General features: G+C 38.8%; 1 protein-coding gene across 3 annotated transcripts in view; it reads left to right on the top strand.

Moving 5' to 3' along the window:
* Window positions 1-26,371, top strand: part of GLS (glutaminase) — a 49,480-nt gene that overhangs the window by 11,128 nt on the left and 11,981 nt on the right. For 2 of the 3 annotated variants that reach the window (XM_015867642.1, XM_015867641.2), the window contains 11 exons: window positions 776-905; window positions 1,860-1,939; window positions 3,844-4,007; window positions 8,182-8,240; window positions 14,904-14,936; window positions 15,202-15,260; window positions 15,891-15,957; window positions 16,437-16,487; window positions 18,836-19,012; window positions 20,090-20,221; window positions 20,921-21,013. In XM_015867642.1, the coding sequence (XP_015723128.1) occupies window positions 776-905; window positions 1,860-1,939; window positions 3,844-4,007; window positions 8,182-8,240; window positions 14,904-14,936; window positions 15,202-15,260; window positions 15,891-15,957; window positions 16,437-16,487; window positions 18,836-19,012; window positions 20,090-20,221; window positions 20,921-21,013 (1,045 nt within the window). Of the gene's footprint in view, window positions 1-775; window positions 906-1,859; window positions 1,940-3,843; window positions 4,008-8,181; window positions 8,241-14,903; window positions 14,937-15,201; window positions 15,261-15,890; window positions 15,958-16,436; window positions 16,488-18,835; window positions 19,013-20,089; window positions 20,222-20,920; window positions 21,014-21,843; window positions 24,968-26,371 lie in introns of those variants that run through there. The other variant, XM_015867643.2, reaches the window with a different exon arrangement.

Below are 26,371 nucleotides of genomic sequence, written 5' to 3'. Positions count from 1 at the left end.
GCTGTTAATCCCCTTTAAAGCTGTGCTTTAACTGTATGATAACAGCTCCCATCCTCTGCTCCCGTTCATCCCCACCCACAGATAGAGTACTATGCACAGCTTGTCTCACCTTGTGTTCCCAACCTCCACTTCCTCTGTTTCTCCTCGATCGAGGAGATACATTCCATTTTACTTAGTTGGTTTAAGATGTCCCTGATGGGCTGATGTTTGGAGAGTGTGGGCAATGATGTGATTGTGTTCTAGGTTAAAATAAGTAAAAAATGGTGATAGTCTGAAGTGAGAGACTTAGAGTCCTTTTCATTGTTGATTTTTGTTAATTTTGGATGTCAACAAGGTCTTCATCAGTTTTTCTATTCTAACGACCTATGTATTTTTCAGCTCAGCTCAGTTTGGTGTGTTGGCTCCTTCCTTGCTCATTAGTGCTGCTTTGAACAAGGGCTGGGTTAGGCAACTTCCACTTGTGTTGGCTGGAAGAACAGGGTGGCTTAGTGGACCCCAGTTACAAGTTTAGATCCTGATGGAAGGGATATTAATGGTATTTTGCTTTACAGCCCCGCAGCTGAAACTTAAAATAAGAGCTTTAAAATAGAAGGACGTGGAAGTGAATGTACTGAAACAACTGTAAATAACTTATAAAACCAGGGATGAGAAATTGCTTCTAATAAAGACGTGTTATTTTAGGCACGATAAATTAATAAGAAACTGTTTAAATCAAGTTGTCTTTTTGTTGGGTTTGTCCAACTGCTAATAACTTTTTCCCTTTGTTTTTTTGCAGGTGCGTACAAAGTAATATTGTCTTGCTTACTCAGGCTTTCAGGAGGAAGTTTGTCATCCCGGATTTCATGTCCTTTACTTCCCATATTGATGAGCTATATGAAAGTGCAAAAAAGCAATCTGGAGGAAAGGTAATGTTGCTTTTAAGTTCAGCTCAAAGCTTCTCTGGAATTCTTGATATTAACCACATTTGTTCTTTGTCAAGTAAAAGACTGCTTTTCCCATTTTTAGCAGACAAGAAATAATGTTGGTCTTTCTAATTTAACCCTAGTTATAAAGCTGCTCTATTACTTGCTGCTAAAGCTGTCTCTAACTGTTTTTCTAACCTACAACCTGTGAGTTGTGTGAAGTAGCACAATTTTGGAGTGCTAACTGTACTGTGGTTAGTAAATACAGTTTATGCTAGTGTTCTTTTTCAGTGTTAGGTTGAAAACTCCCGATTTAGACTTTTGTAGTTGGAAAATACTAAATGTGCTGTAAAAATTGGGCACAGATTGCTCTTAGAACATACTGTATCATAGAATCATGGAGTAGCTTGGGCTAGAAAGAACCCCGAGGATCATCAAGTTCCAACCCCCTGCCACAGGCAGAGCCACCAAGCTCTAGATCTGTTACCGGACCAGGCTGCCCGGAGCCCTGTCCAATCTGGTCTTGAGCACCTCCAGGGATGAGGCATCCATAGTCTCTCAGGGCAGCCTGTGCCAGCACCTCACCACTCTCTTTGTGAAGAACTTTGCCCTGACCTCCAATCTAAACCTTCATTCCTTGAGCTTAAAATCATTCCCCCTTGACCTATCAATATCTACAGGAGTAAGAAGTTGATTCCCCTCCTGTTTTTATAATCCCCTTGTGCTGAATGCTGAAGTTTGTATTTTCTTTGGAAAAAAATACTTGATCTGATGATTATCTTGTCAGTATAACAATTTATTAGTGTTTTTAGGTTCCCTTTGCGATGATCAGTGGGATAATACACGTGTACTTCTCACATCCTCTCCACATGCAATTATTAACATGGACATACAGTAACATACAGCTGAATATTTCGAATGGCCTAACACCTCTCTTCTTGTTTTTCATTATGACAGGTTGCTGACTATATTCCACAGCTGGCCAAGTTCAGCCCTGACTTGTGGGGTGTGTCCCTTTGCACAGTGGATGGGCAGAGGTATGTTTTTAACTTGGAAATTTTGCTGTTTTGGGAAGTTGAACTATTTGATAGAGGCAACACTTCCTGGTACTGCATGTTTTAATAAACAACAAGCGTTGTAGTTGATTTATAAGCGAAACTTAATCGGGCATTATTCTTTGTCTTAAACTTCTGCTGAAGCTAAATTATGTTTGTTTTTATGAAGTGTTGCTTAAATAGTATTTGTAGTTACAATGTCGAGGTGGATTATATTGTTAATATGAGCTAACAACAAATAAATAAAGCTGAGAGTAATTTGAGTGATCACCAGAGGACAAGATAGAGGTCATGCTTATGTAGAATTAATGTTTGAAAGCTGATCATCTCCTGTCTAATAGCATCCACACTTTGATCAAGACGTGACTTTTGCATTTTAATATCTTTACTGGTATTTTTATAACTGCTTTAAATCACTCGAATTTCACAAGAACATTCTTTACAAGGGAAGTGAATAAATGGAAACTGGACTGAACTTCATTGTGATTTTTGTTGTTGCTTCATATTTACTAACCTGCCTCCTGTAAGGGTGCGTATAGCTCTTAATATAGTTACAGGGTTATTTTTTTTCCTTGAACAATGACTCAGCACAGCAGAAAACTGAGCCGAATGTAAAGCAGTCATCTCACATCATCCAGCTGACAAGTGATGTAAACTATTGCGTCAGCCTTTGTGATGATGCAATATGCACGTTTGCTTGCATCTCTACTGTACTGCAGTTGGATGCAGACATGCTGTGTAAGCTGAGGATCAGATTTCTTAGGTGTTTAGTTTGTCCCAGCTGGACGGAGCATTCTTGAGATCATTGAGCTGCTTTATGCTGTCATTGCACTGGGGGAATGTTTTAATGACATCTGTTATGATTTTTTTGTTGTTGTTCCTGTATATTGCACGGTCTGTTATCTCTAAGGAGGTGCTACACAAGTTTTTTTGATGTGCCTCTTCAATGCATTAATCTTAGTGATACGTTATACCACCATTTCAGCTTCTTACTGAAGTGGCTGAGCTGTAATAAAACAGTTTCTAAAGTAAAGATTATTCTTCTTGATTATCTTGAATTACCATTTGCATTGTTTTGGATATAGCAGCATGCACTAACAAGAGCTTTTGTAAGACAAGTTTTTGTGGTGTTTAATGTTGTTTAATGGTGGTTTATGTAACACCAGAATGTTTCTGTGAATTTCTTTGGACCTTTCTCAGAATTTCTGCCAAAAAATAAAAATAAAAAGGCAAAAACGCTTGTGATTTTGCCATCAGACGTGTGATAGCTTGGAACCTTTTGTTCTCAACGGGACATATGCTGCTTGTGTGAGTCATTCTCTCAAGCAATCTGGATTAGGTGTTGCAAGTAAACTTTCTGAAAGATGTTATTTCATGACTTTGGTAAAATTCCGATGCCACTCTCAGAGAGAACAGATCTGTTGGTAGTTCAGTTGCTGCCCTTGAATTCCGAAACAGAATCGGCTCTCATTTTTGCTTCTGTATCCATCACTATGTGCAAAAGGCTGTATTCAGGTTGACTGTAGTCAGTTGAATAAATGTGGTGCTTGAATTGTGGTGCAAACCCATTTCTTAATTAGCTCTTAGTTATATCTGTAATAATGACCACTTAGGTCTTGTTTAGTGTATGGAGGCGATGGTTAAAAACATAAAGCCCATTTGTTCTGTTCTTTAAAATCATAGAATGGTTTGGGTTGGAATGGACCGTTAAGATCACCTTGTTCCATCCTCTCTGCTATAGACAGGGCACCCCCCTGCCATCTAAATGTAGATGAAATAACAGTTTTTTTCCTGTTACTAGTCCCAGTGTGCTGACAAGTGAATGAAATGCCTAATACGGCTGGAGAATGGGAGAATTTAAGCATGTTAATCTCTGTTTTTCCCAGGCATTCTGTTGGAGATACCAAAGTTCCTTTTTGTCTTCAGTCCTGTGTGAAGCCTTTGAAATATGCTATCGCTGTTAATGATCTTGGCACAGAGTATGTGCACAGATACGTTGGTAAAGAGCCTAGTGGATTAAGATTCAACAAATTGTTCCTGAATGAAGATGGTAAGAGTTAATTCATATTTAATTTACACAACAAGCTACCTTTTGTTTTTCTCTCCAGTATTTCTTTTTTACTCTATCCTCTCAAGTCTTGCTGTTATTGTCATGTAATTGTAAAAGCTCTGTGTATACCATCAGGCCTCTCAGTGCTGTGAGAATCTGGTGCTGATGCTAAAGGCTGGAGCTGGTTAGTTTACAGAAGTGAAACTGAAAATGCCTTCCCGTGGATGATTCCAAATTGAATTTGCCTGGTGATTCCCAGTGGTACTTATTTGCTGTCTGTGACGAGTGCTTTAGCAAGAATGTCTTTCACAGTACCTAGGTGATTTCTTTTTTGAATGGCATTAATAAACAAGCACGAAAAGTGTTATTTTGAGTGACATTATGGTAAAAATGTGGGGAAGATGACTCACGTAACCTTAAGGGAAATGCTGGATGTTATCTCTGAAACACAGATGCTTGCAGCAGATCTTTCTCTCCCAGTAGAAGAGCAATGTTTCTGTTGCCATGGCAGTCTAATTAATATTTAATTAATAAGACTGAACTATTTTGTCAAGGACTGTATTCAATTTTGCCTTCATTAGAAATACTGATACAGACTTTGACAAATGATAGTGCTTATTTTATTTAGGCATACCTTGAAATCCTTCTTCCAAGCTTCCACATTGGGTGAAATTTTGTCAGTTCATTTTTCTGTATAGCATGTTACTCGTGCTACTATTTCACCATCATTTACTAAGGGAGAGTTGTGCCTTTTGTCAGGCTTGCTGTCTTGTTCTTGCTTTTCTAACAGATAGAATATCCAGCTGTAGGGAAGACTGACTTTAATGTCCTAAGAAAACTATCATAGTGAAAAAAAAAAAGGTTGGTGTTGAGAATGGATCATTTTTAATTGGGTGAATGTAGTATTCCTGTTCTTTGTTTCCATGGAATGACCTGGAGTCCACTTTGTTTCCTCTTTGTTGCTGTCTTAAAATTGAATGTTAAGATGAATGATTACACTGTACTCTTACATGACTGCTACTCTTTAAGAGTGTTTTTGACCATCTTGAAACAGGAATGGGGGTTACTAACAGATGCACCGGAGTGCATGAAATTAAAAGAGAAGTTTAATGCATGTAATGCAAACTTTTATCAAGTATGTTGTGTGGGTGGTGCAGCAGACCTAACAACAGTGTTAGCTGAAGGGCTGGTCACATTCACATTGGTTCTATATAGCCTTTAAAACAGACAGTGGAAGTTGGTTACAGGGAGAGAAGCTGTGTTTCTGCAAGTAGAAGAGGAAGAGGGAAAAAGGGAGCTTAGCTTGTATATAAAAGCCAAGTGATGTGAAGCTTTGATGTGCCTGGTGGCTTTAACATAACTACTTGGATTGGATTTGGAAACATACCATGTATACATTTAATCCATTGGCATTCTAGTTGTTATAGTTGGATTTTATGTCTGTAATGAGCATTTTATGAGGTTATCTACAACTATTTGAGAACCGTTCAGACATGCATCTGAAGATGTTGGGTTTTTTACCTACTTACTCTGCATAAAGTTCTTGTATTTCTTAATTGGCCTGTACTACAAAGATTTTCAGGTAGTTTTAAATCATAGTGGCAAAAGGTAACAGAACAAGAAGTGTTGGTAAGCAGCATTCACATTTAGGGTAAGGTCTGTGCTGTGCAATCACAGAATCACAGAATGACCCGGGTTGGAAGGGACCTCAAGGATCATGTAGTTCCAACCCCCTGCCTGGCAGGGCCACCAAACATACACCTGTACTAGATCAGGTTGCCCATGGCCCCATCCAACCTGGTCTTGAACACCTCCAAGGACGGGGCATCAGTGTAAATGTGGAATCGATGTAAGTGTGGAATCTTATGCAGCCATCTCAATACTCAATTTCAAAACCCTTTTTAATCAAAGGAGATGGTCTGCCATGCAGTTCAGATCGCTGGATGATTAAAACAGTTTTCACGCTAATTAAAAGTTACTTCAGGTAGCTCGGGAATTTCACATAGTAAAATACTTCTGCAGTATGCATCACTGGGAATGCTAACTTGTCATAGTGATTGAGTCACTTAACGGTATTCCCCCTGCTGCTGAGTTCACACTCAAGTGTGTCTGACAACACTGTATCTATATCCAGTCTTTTGTCCATATATGTAACCTTTTGATGGTGGTAATTTGAAGTGTTAGTCCAGTGATACTGTTTCTTAGTAGAACATAGTTCAATGTTTTGGTAGAATCTAGTGCAGCACTAAATGCTGTGTGTTTGTGCCAGGGGTCTGGCAGGTAATGGCTTGTGTTGCTGAGAGATTTGGTCATTCACAGGCAGAGTTCTGTAGGTTTTGTGTTACACAAGCATGTTCTGATGCCTTTTTTAAGAGGATCAAGTCACAGCACACCTGTCCTGTGTGTTAAAAGCTGTTTTTGTGCACGTGTGCTGGTTCTGCTCCCTGCACTCAAGGGTTGCAAATCAGTCGTGCTGGCAACGCTTAATGCCAGCGATGGACAAAAAGGTCAGAGGAAATGATGACAGAAAAGCAATGTTGTTTGAGTTTACAAGCTCAAAGGGAAGGTCTGGTTTGCATAAGGCATAACTGTGTGGCACATTGCTAGAGCAATCTTACTGGTTGTCTGGCAGATGGGAGTTATAAAGAGCACGTGTATTTTTCACTGATTAATAGCGGTGTCCAGGGGAGAGGATTAAGATGACTAGGTAAGCCACATTTTCTTTTGAGCTTAGATGCATCTGTTAAGTTTGTTAACTTCCTTACATTAAAAGATGTAGTAGACAAGCATCCCTGTCCCACAGTACAGACAGAGCTTTGTAGCAGAGCAGCGTGTTTGCTCTTCATGCTTATGCAGGAGAGAAATGACGCAGTGCTGTGCTTAGTCAGGGCATCCCAGCTGAAATGGCACAGCTGTTACAAGTGGTGCTTTTCATTAAGGTTAAGAAGATGAATTGACTGAGGTATAATGAGATGATATGATGAGACAAGAGGCTTGCAGGGACACCACCTAACAGTGGGTTTTTTTTCAGTTGAAGTAATTCATTGCCTTTATTTGATTAGTGTGTGTTTAGCAGTGTGTGCCTGTTAGCTTTCCGGAGCTTGATACCTCCTTTGAAGTTGAACAGATAAGCCTGATCACCTCTTCACAAAGTGATTGCATTTTCTGCCTTCATTCCTTGTTGTTGTACAGTCTGCAGTTCCTTGCAGGTGGCTTCTCTTGGGGAGTTTAAATGAGTTGCTGCTGTAGGAGGAGGCCTCTAACTTCACATTGGGGCAAATGAAGTGATGAGGGCCAGCAGTCCCACATTATGCATGGCTTAAGGGAATGTGGATGGGGTGGTAGGTAAACTTGTCTCCTGGGAGGAGGAAGAGGATGCTTAGGAAGAGTGTGTGTTCCTGGTAGTACTGGGAGGATTTCAAGACATCTAGATAAAGATGTGGGTGACGTGGTCTAACCTCAGCAGTAGCTTTACTATGAGTGAGAGGTTTCATGAGATGAATTCGTTTCTGACCACCAGTATGAGGTGCTCCAAGTCACTCATCTTCTGACAGCTTAAAAATGGCTCAGAGGTTTTGATCCTTAAGGAGTTTCTCAGACACTGGAACCCTCAAAGGGCTACATCTTTGCTTAAAAGCTTAAATGTTAGTTTTTAAGAAAGCAGGTATATGTCAATTCTAAAATGTTAAATCTTGGTGGGGCTGGGAGAAGTATTATTTGTATTTCAGAAGAAGGTGATGGAAGCCTCTGGGTTGCTGTATTTTTATTTCTTTAAATTACTTCTTGAACATTTAAAATCACTGAGACTTGGAGAAGGTTTGTAAGTCCCTTGGGGGATGTCGATTGTTCTTTTGATGCCACATGGATCAAATCTTGGATGGCTGAAGGAGATAGAGTGTTTTAAAGAGAGATAACCTTGCCAAATGGAGGTGTTTACTGGGTTGTTAAGTAGCATTGGGCTGTTTGATCTGAGCTGTAAAATACTTAGCTCAGAATTGCTCAAAAAAAGCAGAAAAAAAAGTTAGATAACAACATTTCTAGTTGAAGTTCGTATTCCTTTGTAATAGTTTTAAATCTTGTTTCTTACCTATCATTTTTCGCTTCAACCTTTGACTGGTTTTGTTTGACAGACGTCTCTTTGGGCATATTTGTAATTGAAAACTTTATTTCACAGACAAGCCTCATAACCCTATGGTGAATGCTGGAGCAATTGTGGTCACATCTTTAATCAAGGTAAAGAAATCATTTTTAGTTTCTCTCCAAGAGTTTTAATAGAATGTGGGAAAGTATCTTTGTATGTTTTCATTGGTTGTGTGCATTATTTGATGGCAGTTTGCTTGTTAGCAGGTGGGCAAGCTGGGATGTTTTGGAAATAGAACACTTCCAAACAAAGGCAGCTTCAAACTCAGTTTTTATAAGTAGTAACTGTGCAGCCAAAAGACTTTAATGGTAGAGTTTTTACTGTTGTTTCCTTCTTTAACTGCGTAACACTTGAAATGTTAGCAGCATGTCCCCATGAACATACTCAGTGGCACTCTGCTATGTTTCCAGATGTCACATGCAACATAAACTAATTTCCTTCTGTGTGGAAGAATTAGAAGAAGATCCTGGGGTTTCTGAGGGTGATGCAGTTAGTTTCCCACCTTCATTTTAATATGAAGTCTATCTGCTATTAACATACTGTGTAGTTGAGTTGAATTACATTTAACTTATGATATGCTGTTTATTTGGGGATGCTTAATATACTTTATTAAATGTCCTTGGAAACAGCCAGCTGTATTTGCAAGAGTATCAGCTGCGTAATGACTTTATCTATTGTAAATGACATAAAATTCATGTAATGCTAATGTTTGCCAGTTCCTTGCTATTTCTGCCTTGTTTTGTTTTTATTTTGGTAGGCACTGGTACAATAAAACCTGGCTCTTGGTTCTTTAGGACTCAGGATACCTGCTTAGAGGGCTGAGGTCATGTCAGTGCCCTGGAGTTTTGAAGTAGAGAACTTAATGCTGTAATTTCAGAGATCTAAAAAAAGCCTTTGTCTTCCTTGTGTTTCAAACTTCATTAGCTACAGTGTGTTTCCTACCTCCTGTTTCCAAATTGTTGGTTTTAAAGTTATTTAGATCATGATTTTTTATTTTTATTTTTGTTATTTTATATTTAAAGAAGGTTTAAGAACTCCTGCTTAAAGACATTTATCTTTAATAGCTGTAGGTGAAAGAAAATGGCCTTAAATATGACAGGTAAATTTATTCACGTTTAATCTTTTTCAAGGTTGACTGAGCATTGAAATTCACTCGGATAAGTGAATTTTTAAGATATGACTTAACACACTTGTCCAATGTCAAGATGTTAGACCTACCTAGAACATGCCCTGTTGGTCGTAAGGCAAAACGCAGCACGTGCCTCTTGCAGAGGGCACATAGTTCTGGATAAATGGTTTACTTTTAAGTAGACAAAATGAATTTGTTTATTGCATGTAATTGTGTTATTTGTTGAAAGGCTGGGGGTTTGTTTTGCAGGGTGGGTTTCGGTTTGTTCTGTTGTTCTTTTCTGTAATGTCCTTATGAGGAGTATTGCATTGCACTGATGTTTTTGCATGTGGTAACTGCACGTCTGACGGACACATATCACACTTAGCACTTCATTCTTTGTTTTCACTGTGATTAAGATGTGTGCTGTTTTCACTAAGATACCATTTATCATTTGACTAACTAACCAAACTAAACATGGTATTCTCAAACAAGTTAAACAGAGGGTCAAGAACTTCCATACAGGCTATGTTTTCTTGTGAATTAACTTCTTTACAACCTCTTTCTTAGCAACTTTCCTCCTAAACTTTCAGTGACTGAAGTAATTCCAGTTTGTATTTGGTCTAATCTGACTTAGCTTTTTTTTCTGGACCAAGTGGCTTCATTAACCTCTGTTCTGCCCTCAGTTTCTCTGCATTCATGTTGTTTGAATACATTGATGGCTTTATATGGCTCGTGGAGTCCAAGATAACGAAAAGGTTATTAAACAAGAGCAAATTGGTCACGTGTGACAGGCGTATGTAGTGATAGCATGTTGATAGTTCAGGGGTGATGAGTGCTGTGTTTCACCTTTATTTTACATCCCTTGTGAGAGATTTGCTGTATTATGTCTTCCTCATTTATGATTTCTTGCATCTATGACGTGGGGCAAGGACTCAGCCAGCAGAGATTAGCATGTGTGACTGTGTAGATAACTGCCCATCGAATCTGATATCAATGAAGATGAGTTGTGGACAAGACATGAAACTTAAAGTCACATAGATTTATTCGTTGTTGTTGTCAGAGGATGTAATATCTTTGTGTTTTGTGGTGGAGGAAATGGTTCTTGGGGTCACAAGTCCAGCTCTGACTGCACACTTTAGAACAGAACACAGACCCAAGCTGTCATGCTAGTACTTGATATCTCTAATAGTGAATAATAATAACAACATACGGATATGCCAACCGTACGTTTGTTTGGCTTATTGTGTGACCTGCTCTTACCAGCTTACACGATTCTCCCGACGTGCTTGGAACGTGTTCAGATTTTATTGCCTTAACCTGTGGCTCTGCTCTAACTATGTTTGCCTTGCAAATACAGACTGTTTCAGCAGTGTCAAGCGTGTATTTGGAACAAAAATCTTTCAGTGAAAGGACATACTGTAGTCTGGCCCTTAGGGCCTTTATGCTTGTTTATAATTGTACGGCCATTTGTTTCTATTACTAGCTGAGGCTATATATTTACAACAATACTGAAGTAATAGCAGTGAGAAAAATAGGAGTGGCAATTACATCATCTAATGTGGGTAAATAGTCATAGAATAGAATACTTTTTTCCAGGTCTCCAAGTAAAGACTTCACATGAGGGTTCAGCTGCTGGCCGCTTGTAGTGCAGGTGTGGTTCTCTTGAAGCACCCAGCTTTCTGTAAATCACACTGACTCCAAGTCTTTGTTGGGAGTGTAGATAGATGACAATGCTTTCTTCTCCTGTGTTTCTGTAACGTTGTACTTGATTCTCAGGTTGTGCCAAATGCAGAATGATCTGTGGTTGTGTCAGCAGTCATGGCTGCCTGGGGCAGTTTCTTAGTGGTGCCAGTGGTCGAGATGTGCAAGGAGCTGTGAATGCCTGTGGAAGGAGTTGTCAGAGGAACCAGGGATTAGTTTGAAGTCAGTTTTAATTTTATGTGCCAGGGTCCTGTCTGTAGGTGAAAGCTCTTCTAGGTGACCAAGGTTTGGGCTCCATCCTGGGGCTGTTCCTGCAGGGGCTTTCTGTGGGCTCTGCCTGTGGGCTGCAGAGGGGTGGCCTGCTCCTCTGTGGGCCTCTCTTGGGCTGCAGGGAGCTGCTCCTGCCCTCCTTCCACACTGACCTTGGAGCCTGCAGGGCTGCATCTCTCACTTTTCACCTCTTTCTCCTGTGCTGCTGCACAGCAGTTTGTCCCTTCCTTATGTCTGTCCTCCATGAGGTTTGACCCTTGTTGCTCGCTGACGTGGCTCTGTATGGCAGCGGTCCCTGGCTCTGATCTGACACGAGGTAGCTCTTGGGCTCTGCTCAGAGTCCATCCCTGGCACCTCTCTGCTACCAAAGCCTTGTTGTGTGAGCCCAATGTAGGGTGTGCAGCAATACTCATTTTCCTGTCACAAAGTTTGGTGCACGTGAAGATGAAAATGCTGATTTTTGTTGACCCTCAGGAGAACATAACTAGTAGAATAAAAAGTAGTGACTGCCATATAATTCAGAGCATTCTAAATAGGCTGGTTGACTTAGGAGTGTCTGTGTCCATCAGCATTGTTAAAACCTGCCTGGCTGTTCCCAGATCTGTCTGTTGTCAGAATACAGTCTTAGGAAGCCTATGCAATTCTTGAGGAGAGGGGAAGAAAGGCACATTACGTACTGAGAAGTGGCTAATATTAACTACTTTTCTAACAAATATTCCCTGATTCTTCTTGTTGCAAGCTCTGGTAAGTATCCATGTGTATCTCCTTTCCTATGTAGATGCAGGCATGCAATGTAATCAGTTTTACTCAATTGCTTTGTAGTTTTCCAGTAGAAGTAAGATTAGTAGAAGTACCTTGTTTCAATATAGGGAAGGTCACTGGAAACCTTTCATTGTCCAGAAAGGCAAAACCAAAACCTGATGCTGGACAGCTATAGATTTGTTGTATCAATGAGCATTTGTAGAATTATTTTGAGCTGTCTTTGCCAAGTTGGATTTTTTTCTGTCTATCAAACTGCCTCAATCTTAACATCTTCAATTTCATTTTGTATTCATTTAGAAATGTTGTTTTCATATGTATATACACACAAGCATGTGTACAGTCAGTGTGTATATGAACATATGTTCCAGTAAATGCAGTAAGTGTTTGTGGACTTAGTGCATGGAATGTTTCCTTCTGTGTCCTAGACAGGTGAATTGCATCTGAAGAAGAACAACAACAACAAGGAAGTGTTGTCTTAGTGCTCCCAGCCTCGTAGAAATAAGAAGCATTTGTACAAGAATGGATGGGTTCTTTCTTTGTATAAGTGATTATGGAAATGTTGCTCAGCACTCTGTTAGGATTTAGATGTCAACTGTGTTTGTGTCTCTTCAGCTTTCTGGAAGGAGGGAAGCATGCACTTGTAAGCTGCTGAAGCAGGGAATTGCTAGCTTGGTCTTTTAGTCATCAAGCATATGGAAGCCAAGTATTCTGTTTCAGTTGCATTATGTTTAATTCTTTCTGAGGTCTTAATCCTATGAATAGGCAAATATTTTAGGTGTCATGAGCGGTATAACATCAGTAATTAATGTAAGGTACCTATGGATGTTTGTGGGGCATGAAGGACTCAAAATGAATCATCCTGATGTAGTATGGAGAAGGTTTAATTCGTAAAACATGAGAGTAGATGCAACTGCTGCAAAGAAACCTTTTGTATAACTTGATACAGAAGGAGTTCGCATTGGGTCTTGCCCACAAATGGTGTAGGCTGCTGGAAAAGCCAGGTTTTTATTGAAGGGCGATGAATTCTTTTTTTTCAGCTGGGAAGAAAAGAAAGTCAATTGTGATGTATTTCTATTTTGGCAGAAAGCATGATCCCTTTCTACCTCTTTCTTTTTTTTTAACCAAAGAAATTGTTTCAATTTATTATGTCTAACCATAAAATTATCAATGCAGCATCCCATAACTAATGCTGACCCGCTTTCCCAGAAAAGATGTTCATTGTGCATTTGAAAGGTTTGAAAAGGTTTTTGTGGTTTAAATGTTGTTACATATTTTACAGCATTAGGATCTATGGAATATTTTGACAACTGCAACAGTTCAATGAAGTTGGTAATTTCTTCTTTTAATTATTTTTTCATTGAACAGATTTGGAGTTAAATTTGTAAGGCTTGTGTTCTGGTATATATTATACAGGAACATTTTGATGATATGTCATATATAATTTTTTTTATTATTACAAATGAGCTTGAGCTTGACTCTAAGAGTAAAGCTGAAGCATAAGGTGACCATGGGCATGTAATTTGGACAAAGCAGCGTGGTGTTCCTTTTAGCTAGTGACCGTATGTGTATGACTGCACTTCTTGTAGCTGAGTTGGTGCACGGGCTGCAGAGACTACTTGCAGCACCTTAATCCACAGCCAGAGCGGGAAATGAGGCTGGCTTAATGCATTTCATTTAGTAAAATACTGGTTCATATCAAGTTTGAGTTTGTTCTACTTTTCCCCTATTCTCCCATACTAAACACCGTGCAAGTAGTGCCTCAAATAGCTTCCTAAACAGAGTATTTTATCTGAGTAAGCTATCTTAAATATTGAGATGACTTATTAAAGCATCTTCTCCAGATGTATCATTTCCACTTGTGTATGTGATGCCATTGTTCTTTAAACTACCTAAAAAGATGCTACTTCCAATGGTTCCTGCTCAGCCCCTCCTGTCCCCCAGCAGACCATGCACTGTTCTCTAATCTCCCAGCCCTGTTTCAATGTCTGGCTAGAGCAATTTGTGATAAGTCGTCTGTCAGAGAGTAAAGAATTAATACGTACTCAACTGGCAGCTTCTAAATTGAGCTCACTCTTAAGAAAATGGGGAGAAAGCCCTGAGTAGCACCTTTACACTTATATCCCCATGCCCCCGTACCAAAGGAGAGGTTAAGATCCAATAGAGAGAAATGAGCCGAGTATCCCTTGACCCTACAAATGAATATACATTAGCATCCTTATGAATTTTGGACTTTATGTTGTTAGCAAAGTGATATACCTTATGATGTACTACAGTATGTTGTGAAATTATTTTTCTGTTTAATTTTTTAGTAGGTAGGACGTTAATCAGCTATTAAATCAGATACATTTGATTAAATGCAGTTATTTTCACAGTAAGGGGTAATACTTCATTTTAACTCTTTGGTCTAAATCGGTAGTATGGGCACTAGCAATGGAAAATAGTTTAGCCTATGTGGCCTGAATTTTGCTATGCTCAGTTCTGCTGATAATGTAAGATTACCTGTGTTTACTAATCTATACCAAGTTAGCGTTTTCATTATTTTCATTATAATTATCCTGCCTGCAGTTTATTTTGTATTTCTTGTTTTAACTATTTTTGTGTTAAACACATTAAGTTGAGTAGAGAACACTTAAAACAAAGCATACCTTTCTTAGTCTAAATCCATTTCTAACGTGCAGGTTTTTGATAACTCTTAGATGGCTTTTTATTTAAATGGCTTTTTCTTTAAATGGTAATTAAAGTTTTACTTATCTAACACCTTAATTTTTCATTAGTATATGAAATGACTGTAGTACCGTATTCTTGATTAGCCTCATACCTTAGTTTTATGCAATAAAAGTGCTAATGTTAATTGAACTAACTTCTTTCCTATGTTAACATTCCTTGTAAATTATTCTTTCTTTTCTTGCAGCAAGGAGCAAATAATGCAGAAAAATTTGACTATGTAAGTGAATTACGATGCTTTCTTTACTCTTACTAAAATGCGTGGCAGCTGTCTTGTATTTCCACCTACAGTTACCTTGCTGTTTTAAGTCCTTCCAAACTTTTCTTGATCTGTATTTGTTTAAATAAAACACTGAACGATTTTGGGCTGTGTTTGCCAAGAGACGGGCTTAGGGTAAGGCCGAGTTGAATGCTGGTCAGTTGTAATTCTCATATCTGAAAATGTTGGATTGCTTTTTTTCCCACTTCCTCTCTGTCTTTAACAGGTGATGCAATTCATGAATAAAATGGCTGGTAATGAATACGTTGGATTCAGTAATGCTACGTAAGTATTTTTATATACTTATAGCCTTAACTGATAGTTGGCATGTTGAGTTTACGGGGTGGTTTTGTTATTTACGTTGGGGGCCATCATTTAAAAAGTACAGGGTCACGCTTAGGCTTAAAATTATCAAGAAATAAAGTTGTGCATGTTTCTGTTTTGCTGTGACTGGTCTGATATGGAAGTGATCATTTTCTCCTTGAAATCTCCTTATTCTGTCTTAGTGCTCCAATGCTATGGCTCTGAAAGCTCTAAATGCAAATCTTACCTTTCCGGCGCTCACCGCTCATCTGGTTTGGTCCCAGTAGTCAGTGAATGATGCTTTTGCTGCAGCTTATTCTCAGAGGTCTCAGTCTACTGCTGTCTTTTTCAAAATGCTTCTAAGAGAATGATCTTGGACTTCTTTGTCTTAAATACAAGTCAGCTTGTGTCTGTATAGATAACCAATAACATATATGTTCAGATGTTGAAGTTGGACTCTGACTTAATTCACTTTGACAGAGTGCACCGGGATGAGTTTTAGGGCAGTTTTTGGTCAGTTAGTAAATAGCTTGTGTTCAGAAGTAAGGTATCCTTTAGCTGAGGTATTATTGGGTTACTTTGCGCTTCTCTGATTTCTTGTTTTGTTTCAAGTTTCCAGTCTGAAAGAGAGAGCGGAGATAGAAACTTTGCCATTGGTTATTACTTGAAAGAGAAAAAGGTTGGTCTCTTCCATTTATTGTGTTTTGAATATTGAATGTTTTTCGTAGTCAGTGAACCTTAAACATTTCTTTCATGTCACATTCAAGATTATCTAAAGTGTTGTAGTACTGTGTGTTTTTATTACCGTTGCTCAAAGTTCCTGGTCTTATATAGGGTGCGAATACATAAGACATTCTAACAATACCTGTAACCTTATTTCTGTACCACAGGATGAGTAAATTCTCGTGTCTTAAATGTGTAGTCTGTGTTATATGGATGACTTTGTAAGACTGGTTGCGTTTTGCTAATAAAGCACTTAAAGCTGCTGAGAACTGCACTTAAAATACTAGAATACATATAATAATATGTACTATAATACATATATTGTATATATATGTTTGTTACGTTTAAGTGTTTTGTACACTGTTTAGAGTATGGTTTAATTTGTCTTTGAAAGTGCTTTATTGTACCTAAAGGCTTTTTTTCTCCTTCACTCAGTGCTTTCCGGAAGGCACAGATATGGTTGCTATACTGGACTTTTATTTTCAGGTAATTAACTCTAAAATTGAGACTCAGATTGGGCTTGGAATGACTGTAATAAGCAATAGAAGTTTATTCCGTTATAGATGGGGGAGGTTTTAATGGCTTATTCAAGTTGTCAGCATCTGTTAAAACTGTTTGGAAATGAGTGGTGTAGATTCGATGTATCCAGATTTGCTTTTGTATAAGTTATGTATGCAAGGGTCTTTATTGCTAGTGTGTACTAGTAGCAGTCTATAAAGTACTAGCAGTTCCGAAGCTTGTTATGTGTTGATACTTGAATGAATTTGCTGTACTTGATGATACTGTGGAGCACGTTGAACTCATGCTTAACTACAGTTGTATTTGCATGCCATACTGTAAGCTCAACCGTAGTATTATAAATGAAATGACTTGAATATCTTCTCCTTTATTGTTCAACTCAATTCATTTTGGACAAATAATCTCTTCAAGTGCATTCTTCCTTCCCCCATATTGCTTGCAATCGTTTGCCACTGTCACAAAATGAGAACTTGGCAAGTGTGAGGTATTTCCTAAAGAAAGAGCTTCCTAATGTGAAAATATGCACAACTCCCAATTTAGCTGGATCTTTTGCATGCGGTTCTCAGGAAGCAGTTCACGTTGTGTTGCTGATCCAGTCTGTCTGGGATAGTTCAAATAAGTCCAGAGTTAAGTTCTCAGGAAATCTGATTTGAATTAATGGTACTTGCTCTTACCTTTGCAAATCAGTGTTTTTAAGTGCAAGTTTAGTCTGAGACTTTTTTTGTTTGGGGTTGCATGTCTAGTCTTGAAAGTGAATGAAGCTTTGTCAAGTGTGTATGTAAATTCAACTCAGTTGACTTCTTAAGTTGGAAACCAGATGAAAACTCAGAGTCTGCTCTGAACTTCTGTTATCACAGAACAAAGCAGAGAAATGATTTTAATTTACTGGTTAACCATCCTTGCAAAATGCTTCCTGCCCCACTGCCTCAAGTCTTGGTACGCTTCTAAGCACAAACCTTTTCATGAGTTAAGCAAAGCCAAAACCAAGTTTTCTGGTATCGTTATGGTTTGGCATTGTTTGCGTGCATCATGATCCTTACCTTCATGGTTCCCATTCTTTTTTTCCCCTGTTAAAATGTCCTTTTTACTCCGAAGTCAGAAAACTTGAGTGCTGCTTTCTGAGCATCAATTCAGTGTTCTGTTTTCATTGCACAAAGCTTCTTTTTCTGCTCTCAGATTCTACTTAGAAGGCATTTTTTTTCCTCCTTCCTTACTTGTGCAATTGGGATCCAGTAATGAACTTATGTCCACGTTACCTCTGTAAAGTGGGGAAGGATTACTCTAATTTTGTTCAACCAAGGTACAAAACGTAGGCACTTAAACTGAGAACCTAGAAGCACTTTCTTCAAAGTAGGTGATGTTCTGTAATACTTCATATGTTTAAAACCCAGTTGCCATTTTAGATGCGTCTCAGACGTTCTCTTGATTTGCAACTCCAGTTGGTTGGACTAGGATGTATTGAGTTTGGCAGCCGGAAAATAAGAATTCCAGGTAGTAACTACTCGTGCAAACTTGGCTTAGGTAACTTCATGAAGTATCATGTAATGACTGTTTGGCAAAAGTACAAGCACTAGTTTGTTTATTTTTCAGAGTAGCATTTCAGTTTCAGGTTGAAACCAGCTTATCTTTTGGTTTCTGCAGACATGAGGCAGCATCAGGTGATGGCATCATATCACATTTCCTGATGTGTCACCAAAGTATGTATAGTCTGTACTGAAGCAGGGATCCTGGGCGAGACTATCATGTGGTCATATCTCTAGATACATCCTAAAGCATATATGAGACAAAGGTAAAACTAAGGCTATGCAGGAAATGCTAGCATTAAGACTTGTATGTGCTAGAGTGTGCAGCTTTGAAATGTACTACTTTTAGTGGATGTGGGTGGTCTTGTAAGGCTTAAAAAAAAAAAAAAAAAAAAAAAAAACACCAAAAAACAAAGCACCACGTCTCAAATTGTAAATTAGTTCCTTAATGGCTTTGCCAGTTAAGCAAATACAGAATACTGAGGTTATTTACCAAACCTGTTCCTCTCAAGGCAACATAAGGGGGGTGGGGGAAGGAATCAAGCCGAGACACTAACTCGTGACTAATATAATAACTCCAAGACTACTAAAAAGGCTTACAAAAGCTGCTGCTGGGATCTTTGTATCTTTATAGTAGAAAGATTCCGATGATGTTAATTCATGCCACTAGTGTCATCTGTAACGAATGTTATGCTGCAGGTTATTTAAAAAAATCTTATTTCTGTGGAGATGTAGTGGGCTGCGTTGTGCTTGAGGTACCAGTTTGTTTAATACGGCTTTCTTTTCCATAAGCTTTGCTCAATAGAGGTTACCTGTGAGTCAGCAAGTGTGATGGCGGCAACTCTGGCTAATGGTGGCTTTTGCCCGATCACTGGTGAAAGAGTACTGAGTCCCGAAGCAGTCCGGAATACCTTGAGTTTAATGCACTCCTGTGGCATGTATGACTTTTCAGGACAGTTTGCCTTCCATGTAAGTAGTTTACAGATACTTAATAAAACCGACTGCGAAGGTTAATTTGTGTTATTGTTATCCACGTTCATCTTGGTTGCTTTTGCTGTGGGTGGGGAGGAGTTACATGAACTGTAACGCATGGGACATGCACAGGATCCATGGCATTACTTGTATTCCATACCTCGTGGTACAGTGGTGTTCCCAGCAGCTTCACATCTGGGAATCCTTTTCACCCTGAAATAATCTATCCCTAGAGACAGGCTGTTGATGAGAGAAATAGGTGACTAAGGCAGCAATAACTGGAACCAGCAGAACTGAAGAAATCCTGATGTAGATGGAAATAGAAGATAGCGGGAGGCTTTTGTGAACAGTTGCTTTTTCTTTGACTCAAGATGTTTAATGAGTAGTCATGCTGAACTGTGATAGTGGGTGTCGTGCATGGCACATGTACTATAATGTACTGCTGAAAAACAAATACTTTCATGTAAGTACTTTAATATGTGCTGCAACTTACTTGTATTTCCAGTGTTTTCAGCTTTTTCGGTTTTCCTCATTGCATGGATGTAAATTTGAGTGTGATGCTTTGCGTGACCTTAGATATTGCTTAGTGAGCTGTGGGGATATATGATGTGATAGTTCCTATTGGAACAAAGCAGTAACTTGGTTCAGATGGTAAAGAAGTAGGTTGTTTAATGATTTGATGGGCAGCTTTTCAGTTTGTTTGCTTTTTACATTGTCAGTTAAATATTTATATAGTGTTGTATTACTCTCATGCTGTGAACTGCTCATTGCAGATAGGCACATTTGTCACTGCTGAGTCACAGTAGCTTTGTTACAGCAGCAACTTGGGTTATCTTTTGCTTTGTGTTACTGACTTAAGTAGAGCTAATAACTTTGACTACCTACCACAGATTGCTGTGAACTGAGGTCAAGGTTATAGTCCATCTATAAAAAGAAGTAATCGTGCTTTGTCAGTGTTTTCTAGATCAAACTTTTATAAGTGCTGTGTAATCTTTGGTAAAATAAATCACTTGTGTTGTGTTACAGGGGTGAAGAATGTTTGCAGAGGATAGTAATCCTGTAATTGTTTTATAGGTGGGCCTTCCTGCAAAATCTGGAGTTGCTGGTGGGATTCTTCTGGTTGTTCCGAACGTCATGGGCTTGATGTGCTGGTCGCCTCCTTTGGACAAGATGGGCAACAGTGTTAAAGGAATTCACTTCTGCCATGTAAGCAGAATTGCCTTTAGCGTATTCTTGTGTAGCTGTTGCTGGCTGAGCTTCAGTTGGCACAGCTGACACTCCACCAATATAGTGATTAAAAAAGAAATAAATACTTTCTTATGTAACAAACTTCATCTGATACAAGGGTGAAAAACTGTGACAAGATGTTTGTGTTTTGTCATATATAGCACTTAAATTACATGAACATCTGGAAATACAGTGCCAGAAGTATGGGGAAATTGATGGTGGAAAAACTTGGAAATGGAGTGTTTGGTGACTTAACAAAGGCATTCTTCTCCTTTATGCTGCATTTAAAGGTGTAGAACTTGATCTGTAGGTTTCTCTTCCTTGATGCTCAGAAACAGCTTTCAAAAAGTTCTGAGTGCAACGATTACATCGTGGTATAATGCAATATAAGTGAAAATATGCAATGAAAGATAAAAGGTTTTTTATGAAATACAGATGTTTTGATTATGTTCTGGTCTTTAGAACTGAAGTAAGCAGATTTGGGTAAATAATGTGGCATACAAAACTGCCTTCTGAATCAGATGAAGTTGTTGAGCTAGGCTTGGTAGTCCTGGCTTTGTCTCTTGCTTTCACAAGCGCTGTGGACAGTCTGACGTAAAACACAAATGCTAGTATTAAGCTATCATATGCATTTGACAGTTGCAGGTGGAGAATCATTTGTTCTTTCAATATTTGCAGGATCTGGTTTCTCTGTGCAATTTCCATAATTACGATAATTTGAGACACTTTGCGAAGAAGCTCGATCCTCGCAGAGAAGGTGGTGATCAGCGGGTAAGTTAAGATGTGCTTTTAGTGAGTATTGCTTGTAGACACCAGATAAGATATGGAGAGTTCTTCTTCAAGTGCAAAACTGCTCAATGATGTGTATTTCCTCAGAGCTTTCAGATCAACCAGTTAGTGCACCTTACTAGTGGACACGTACCTCGTTGGACCACGCAACCACAGGGTTTTGTACCACAGAATTTTATATCAGATTTGTAGCTCTCCTTGTGCATATGATCTCCTTTGCTGCAGTATGGCTGTGGTATCTGGTATAAGTCACCAGCAGTTTCTGTTCTGATTTTAATGAGGAAAAAAAATGACCAGCAGGTGAGCTTAGTCTTCCTGTTCTGCATTGCAATGCAGGAGATGTATGTTGAGTATTGTTTTACAGTGATACCTGAGTCCACGTGGCTTGCTGAGAGCTACACAGGCAATGAATGGAGGCCTCAAGTTGCTGTAGACCAGTGCCTGTTACCAAGGAAGCAGTATATGCAGTCTGTGGGAAAGAAGTTAATCTAATCCAGCTCTATGTACCAAAGATAAGAATGCGAGGGGACTTAAGATAGGAAAAAGCTTGCTTTTAGTCCCGCTAATGTTTTAAGTTAGGTGTGAAGCTTTCAGTGGGAGAAGGTAAGAGAATGATTTCAAGTGCTTCTTGCATGCATATATCTGAAAAAAGACCCCGTTAGGAAGTAGAATTATTTGTAACTGGAAAGCAGAAAACAGTTTATGTGTGAAGAGGTGGAAAAACTTGGGTCTGTTAGCATTGATTGCATATTAGGATATTTTTTTTTCCTTCAAACACACTAATAAATAATATATGTTGCTTGAACAACTAGCATTCCTTTGGACCAATGGACTATGAGAATCTCCAGCAAGAACTTGCTTTAAAAGAAACAGTATGGAAAAAAGTGTCACCCGAATCAAACGAGGACATCTCCAGAACCGTAGTGTATAGAATGGAAGGTCGGGGAGAGCAGAACTAAGTGAATGGGTTCTAGTTTCATTAAGTACTACTCTTTAAAAAGCCTCAAGCATCTCTAGACTCGACTTCAGTCGGAATATTGTTTGCCTGGTATTTTCCTTTATATATACGTTTTGTGTAAATTTGTATGCTATACCAAAAATGCTGTCAGAGTTCAAGGGGGAAAGAAGCACACGTAAACAACACCAACCAAACCTGTTAACTGAACTGACTTCTGTCTTTACTTAAAGCACATTTACTTATTGAAAAACAACAGTCCATCTGAATGTTTTCAGAGATATACCTCTTGTGTATATCTGTGTATTTTTGTTTATATCTGAGAATTTTAACTAAATTAATTGTAGAGCTAAGCAGGAGTTGAAGATACATCCTCTGATCAGGTTCAGCGTGTCAAGATAGAATTTCAATGAAGATTCTAAGTCGAGTACTGTCAGTGAACTCGTGATATCTGTGTATAAAGTGAAGTTAAGTTCTGAGTCATGTTATGGCTTCATCCTTTATTTTAGTGAGAACTTCCAGTTTGCTTTGAGCAGAAATGGATCCCTTGGATATGCCATGCTAGCAAAAAGTACTCTTTTTTTAATTATTTTTATTTTTGATTTGACCTTTGGTCATGATAAATGTTAACATGTAAATAAAAGAGCAAACATGGCTGGGGAGGACTGGTGGAGAAGGCAAAACAAAGCTTGCCTTGTTTGCAAGTGAACGAATGTGGCAGAAAGATTTCTCAGCAGACTATTTTGAGCGTCTTGCTAGCTGCTTGTACTGCCTCTTGGTAGCTATGACTCAGAAGTCTGCCTTACTAATAATGCTGTGCTCCACCCTGATGAGGAATGTAAGCAATGCTAGTTTTTGAGTGGTAACCAGCCCAGCAGGGAGCAGGAAACGTGTTCAGAGTAAAGCATTTTGTTAGGTATTTCGACTGTTTACAGTTAACTTATTTTTCAGCCACTAATGTGCGTGCATTTTCATGTATGGGATTAAAGGTATAATTTACTTCTACATGAGCAATTGTTTAAAAAGGTTTTATTCATAGCTCCTTTTTAAAGTGTTAGCCAGTTTGTACCTATGTCAGCCTATGTCAGCAATCACGGCTTGCATTCTTCTGCAGGGAACTGCATCTCAATCTGCGTGATGCAATTGAGTCATCTTGAGGACGATGTGCGGATGGTGTATGCAGGCTTTTAGGACAGGGCACAGGGTTGTTAAGCCCTTGGCACGTAGCTGTTCTGTGAGGTTCTGAACGATACTAAAAATCTTAAAACAACCCAAACCACCAACACAGTCCTCTACGTATATAAAATGTTGTGTTAGCCAAGAACCCCACCACAAGCATACCTCAGGCAAGCGTTCCTGTTGTAAAACTGTGGGAAATTTGTCTGAGTAATGATATGGGTATTCTTTCATCCATGTCCAATAAAGCTCGTTGAGGATTTCAAGAGGTTCCTTGTAACGTCTCCAGCCCTTCTTCCTGCCCACTGCTCCTATGTGTTGGTGGTCTGAAACTCCAAAATGCATTCATGAATCAGTTTTGCATTAGGGGAGAGTTATGGTTCTCCCTATCCCTTTTTGTCTCATGTAGATGTCAGTGAAGGAAGATGCAGAAATCCAAGCTTACTTTCTCTGAAAAAACAAGCTGGTTTTAATTATTTTGTTTCGATATTTATTGTCTTGCATAAGCATTTGAGATAATGTGAGTAATAAGCTCTGACCTAACCCTGAATAATCTTCCTCTAGCAGTACTTTGTAAAAAGATGAGCTTCCTGTGTTTGAAGCCCCTGAATTAAAATATTTGAGCAAAGCAATACGCAAAGTCACTATTCAGTGAACATCAAGTCCTAATGGATGGTAGAGGTAAATCTGTGTGCAGATGTCAGTAATAAATTGCTGAGTATTCCTTATTTCATAATTTATCGCTGATGTTTGGCATGGGTTTGGCAGTGCTTACCTTGAAAATTAAGTGAGATAAGTAAAGGCCAAGTCTTGAATTATAACAATTTCTCACCTGTTTGAGGACTTCAGTCTTTAATAGCAGCCACAGAGACATAACAAGTATTCCGAGTCTGCCTAACCGTGTGTTTGCCTGAAATACCCCTGCTTAGAAGGGGCTGGTAATGTATCTGTGCTGCTAACTAGAAGTATTTACAGTGATTGTATGTTGCTGATTAAATTACTGATGTAATGAAAAAGGATGTATGATGCAGGATTTGCAGCTACTAAAAGTGTATTTGGAGATGGGGAAATCAATTCTTTACCGTGTTTATGTATGTAAATTGCATACCAAAGCTTGTAGTAGTGGTGAATCCTGCTTGAGAAATGAAAAAAAAAAGAAAAAAACACAAAAAGAAACAAGCTGAATTAATCTTCAGTATGCATCATATTTAGGGTACAGCTTACACAGCCTTTACTTTAGATAGTTCTGTATATATTCCAGTTCCGTAATACATGCTTTTGAAGCCTGTCTCGGAATTGAAGCCAGCCTCAAGTTTGGAGGGGTCAAGAGGAGACTCCTTTGGACCAATTATTTTATAAGTTGCCTGCGATCTGGCCTGAGCTGCCCAGAGGTGGTCCTTGCTAAGGGCAGCCTGCGCAGAGAGTGAGCTGGGACCATAGTTAGATCTGCCATGGCAGCTTGCCCACACCTGAGAGGGCCTGAGAGAATGTGGTGTCTGAGGCTAGTCATTGAATGTCTCAAGTCTGCAACGGTTTTAGTGTTCACCTGTGCTACAGTAATAGCAATTCTTGATATTCAAGCATTTTAGCTGTTTGTTTGTTGTTCTTTGTCAGCATCATTAACATTTCATTAGAAATGTAAATGCTTTTGAAGTTTTATTTTGGCATTTGTGTTGTACCCTTTGGCTCGGTTGTTAAGTTCCCTGTTTCATTTTCCATTTTTCATTTGCATTGTATGTTATTTATGTATCTCAATTTCCAGCATGCTTATTTTTGTATTGTTTAATAAATTTATTTTAAGCTGATTTTATTGTATTTTTTTATTTTTTTCACTCGTTGGAGATCAGGTTTGTTCAAACACGTTTTTGATACTCAAGTGTGATAGGGAGCACTCTGCTCTAAAAAGAGCTGAAGTTCTGGAAAGGTAGATAGAGCAAGCAGGTTTAATTAGCTGTTGTAAACCTTCCCAAGATTTCTCAGTTAAATCATTAGATGACATGCTTCTTTTTGTCTACAAGCCAAAATCGTAATAGCAGAACCTCACTGTGACTTTGTTAGTAAAAATAAGGTGTGGTAGAGAGTGTAGTTCTGAAGATATTAATTTAGTTGCTTGGAAAATGTGTGGTTTATGGTGCCAGTGCCGGCACTGTAACTGTTGGCGTGGAGCATTAAGAAGTAAAAATCAGAGCTTGTAATATATCATAAGCAAAAAGTAAGGTGGTCTAATACCCACATCCTTGTTGTGTTAAGAGTGGGGTCTGACCAGCTGTTAGCTGTGCTCCTGGCAAGACACTTCATGTGTCACAGGCTGTTCTCCTTGTCCTATGTGGATTTATTCAATATACAAAATGGTAGGCGTATTTTTCATGGGGATGATTCTGCAATGAGGCTTCTTCCATAGAGGCATCCCCGTGCTGGAGGTGGCTGTGGTTATTCATCAAGCTCCTGTATGTGGGCTTATAAACAGCATTTATTTGTACTGCGTTCCTGAAAATAAGCTGGATATTCATTGTACACTTAAAAAAAAAAAAAAAAAAAAAAAGTTTATGATAAAAAAAACATGAAGACAAGGTTGAACAACAGTAGGTACAAAGAGAACTACAGGTGACTTCATCTACCCTTGTTTTTGTCTATTATGATTTGTGTTCCATTGTGCTTGTGTTGTCCAACAGCTGGTGGGTGGGAGGATGAATAAAAGGGAGAGGAATGGAAAGGTGAGCAGGGGGAGGAGGGCAGAGGGAGAGGAACAAGGTGATGTTTTTTCAACTGTCATTCCCTGTTAGTTGTTTCTCATGGTTGTGATACCTGTCACTGATAAACCAGCCAAGCAGTTCATTGAGTTTCAGCATTATATATGTTTTGTTTAAGTATCCTGAGCATCATTTGTGGGGCTTTATTGTTTTGTTTCTAATTGGATTTGAATATTTCTGTTGTTTTCTGGTTGAAAAGAAGGCTGGAATAGAAAAGCAGCTTTTGCAGTGGAGAAAAAAGGACTTTTTTCAGCAGAGTTGGTACTGTGATGAAACATACCTGGTAATCCATCTTCACTGCAGTCTGTTTGCAGAGGGATTTGAATGTCTGTGGTGGCTGCAGGAGGGGCGAGAGACTTGGAATCAAATGGTAATTTAACTGAAGCTTGTGTTAATTCTCTGTTTATTAAGATCATGCTCCTATATGCTGTTCCACAGTTCTTGTCCTGTCTATGAAGC

The sequence above is a fragment of the Coturnix japonica genome, chromosome 7 (assembly GCF_001577835.2).
Source record: "Coturnix japonica isolate 7356 chromosome 7, Coturnix japonica 2.1, whole genome shotgun sequence".
Taxonomy (NCBI): Eukaryota; Metazoa; Chordata; class Aves; order Galliformes; family Phasianidae; genus Coturnix; species Coturnix japonica.
This window is presented reverse-complemented; position numbering and strand designations above follow the sequence as displayed.